Below are 2,960 nucleotides of genomic sequence, written 5' to 3'. Positions count from 1 at the left end.
ACTCATCATTAATTAGTAATTTTGATTTTTTTAAAATTATTATTAATTAATAATTATTTAAATTTTATTTTTTTTAAATATAAAATTATTAATTATTAATTGCAGTTGTTTAAAGTTAGTTGATTAGGAATTATTTATCTATATTTTTCCTATAATAAAAAAAGAGATTTATTCAATCTCACTATTAGTAAGCTTGATGATCAAATTGTTCCAAAAAATGTGGGGTGTGTGTAAGAAAAGGAAGGCAAATTGATGGAGATGTTTTCTAAACTATTAAATGGAGATCTGTAATGGAAATAGAGCAAAAAAAAAAGGGCATATTTTTTTAAAGGAGGAGAATGGGATCAAACTCATAGATATCTATTATCATCTCGACTAATCATTTTTAATCTTAAGTTAAACAAAATAATACATTTTGAAATTTATTGAAGTATTCTAATTGAAAATAAAGCATTAGCCTTTAAGGAGATAATTTTGAAATTATGGGGAAAAAAATGAGATTTTGTTGTTGAAAGTGGATAAAATAAAGAAAATGGAAATTTACTTATCAACATTAACCAAACTTCTAGTTATTTGAATAAAATTCCAATCTATGTCCCAAGAAAAAACAACAACAATAATAAATTTCAAAAAAAAAAATGAATATTAGACCTCCAAAATTATAAGTTATACAAGTGAATAGCACATTACCGTGAAAATTTTACTCCATAAGAAGGGAGATGTTGCTCCCATGATAATGGCAATTCCATAAGCCATTTCAAGAAGTAAAACACATGACCAGAATACCTAAAACAAGATTAATAAAAAAGGAATTTAGAAATATGATAGTGTGATATCGATATAAAATTTAATTTTAATGTACTAATAGTATAAAATATTTTATATAATCTTTTAATTATATTTATTTTTTAAATATAATATTATATAATTAAATATACGTATAAAGCTGATTTACACATATAGTATATCAAAATTAAATCCATATAACATCATCACGAGGTATTGCAAGAGATGAGAAAATACCTGCTTTGGACCAAAGTGTACCGACAAAGTTTGTAAACCTGTTACTTTGTCTCCTTCAAGGTCAGGTATTTCCTATTTTATCCCAACAAATATTGTATATTAAGAGAGCAAATTAAAGCAAAAGACATATTATTAGTGTTAATATATATAAGTTTATTACCTTTAGTAACAACATGATGACTAAATAGTAAACGCTCATGACCACACTGGCAAAGACTATTGATCTTGGAAATATAGTTGTCTTCTCCAGAACATAGGTCTAGAATCAAGGATTACATTTGAACACAAAGATATATTAGACTTCTTTGAACACCAATTTGCTACATTGGAAATTGAATTATGCATTAACTCTAGTATTATTGTACTTGTTAAAACTGCTGTGTTCTGCGTCCATGATTGAACCAATTGTTGATTAGAAGAAGAAGGGGATTGTAGAAGAGAGAGAGAAAATTGGGGGCAAAAAGTGCCTTCAGTATTTTTCATTTACTTTTCTCTTAACTATTACAAATCTTGCTGTCACATATATATACATACATGTAAGTGTAAATATAGGTGCAAATTATATATTTTTTATGTGCAAAATATCTGTAAATATAGATACAAATTATTGCTAGATAAATACTGATAAAAAATAATAATATTTAATTATTTACTGACTATGTAACATTGCTTCGAAAATAAAATGTGAAATTTTTTTTACAATAGATGGAAAAACTAATGGATGCACCCTTACCACTAGTTATATGGCTCTAAAGAGAGCATAATTATGTAAAGAAATACCTTCATATGAAGAAAAGGTGCAAGAATATTTGCTATTAAGTTAGCTGGTACAGTTGACAATAGTGTAGGAATTGTAGATTGCTTCCATCTTAATAGTGGCAACTGAAAGTTTTTAGATATAACATAGTTATAATATAAAAACAAGCAATAATATATATGAGAAGATTAAAGAGTGTACGTGAGGCAATACCTTTAAATCCTCATAACATTTTTTGGTAGTTGAAAACAAATACAACATGTGCTAGAGAAATGGGAAATTTTAGATGAACATCATCTATTATAGAAGAGTATAATCTACTCAAATTACAAAGTCAGTGAATAAAAACATTCATCAAACAGAAAATCCTTAAAAAGACTTTCAAAGAGTTATTAAAACAAGCTCGCTTGCTTTGGACATCTAGAAATACAGGAGAAGGTGGAAAAACACTCTTTTCGATTATTTGATCTCGAGCCAGCAAAATTCTTACAATATTAACATGAGAAGGTGGAATAGGTATGAGTAGGAGTGACCTTGAGAGTGGAACATGTTTTTCTTAAATCAGAAAAATTGTCACTTTTTTAGGAATGATAAACTTCAACAGTTGATTCCATAAAAATAATTGGCTATGATATATCTAGAGGCAACATCGTACGTTCTTAATTTATTGAGTGTCCATGGAAATCTATCTTCTCGTTCTGTTGGTTTAATTAAAAGAATTCAGCTTCTAATTTCAAGAGAAAATAACTCTTCTGTCTAGAGTCATAACTCATAATATCCTTCACCCAAAGATCAAATTCTAAAGGGGTATGGTGGAAGCAGCCAAGGCTCAAAAGCAATTCTGGTGGAAGTTTCACTCTTAACTCTCCAATTCAAGACTTTCTCCACAATACGACGCCCTTTCAGCAGACTTCGCCAATTCCACAATGGACCATTTTTAGGTGCAGCATTTAGACCATTATTGTAACTAAATATTTACATTTTAAAATAATTAATTTTATAATTTGTTATCTAAAATTTAAAATAATTTAACGTGTATACTTTTATATTTAATTAAGTATTTAGTCTGTTGCACAAAAAAAATAATTAATTTTTATGCTTACTATTTAAAAATAATATTTTTTCTCTCTTTGTATATAAAAATATAATTAGATATTGGCATAAAAAAATTATATTAGCA

At 27.0% G+C, this 2,960-nt stretch overlaps 1 protein-coding gene across 4 annotated transcripts in view; it reads right to left on the bottom strand.

The window, feature by feature from the left end:
* Positions 1-2,960, bottom strand: part of LOC107624847 (naringenin 8-dimethylallyltransferase 2, chloroplastic) — a 149,196-nt gene that overhangs the window by 135,508 nt on the left and 10,728 nt on the right. For 2 of the 4 annotated variants that reach the window (XM_016327312.2, XM_016327320.2), the window contains 4 exons: positions 1,804-1,905; positions 1,184-1,282; positions 1,024-1,095; positions 691-786 (listed from right to left, as the gene is read on the bottom strand). The exons of 1 other annotated variant lie outside the window; for it this stretch is intronic. In XM_016327312.2, coding sequence (XP_016182798.1) covers positions 691-786; positions 1,024-1,095; positions 1,184-1,282; positions 1,804-1,905 — 369 coding nt within the window. The remainder of the gene's footprint in view (positions 1-690; positions 787-1,023; positions 1,096-1,183; positions 1,283-1,803; positions 1,906-2,960) is intronic. One more of the 4 variants, XM_021117336.1, reaches the window with a different exon arrangement.

Source organism: Arachis ipaensis, chromosome B01, assembly GCF_000816755.2.
Source record: "Arachis ipaensis cultivar K30076 chromosome B01, Araip1.1, whole genome shotgun sequence".
Classification (NCBI taxonomy): domain Eukaryota; kingdom Viridiplantae; phylum Streptophyta; class Magnoliopsida; order Fabales; family Fabaceae; genus Arachis; species Arachis ipaensis.
This window is presented reverse-complemented; position numbering and strand designations above follow the sequence as displayed.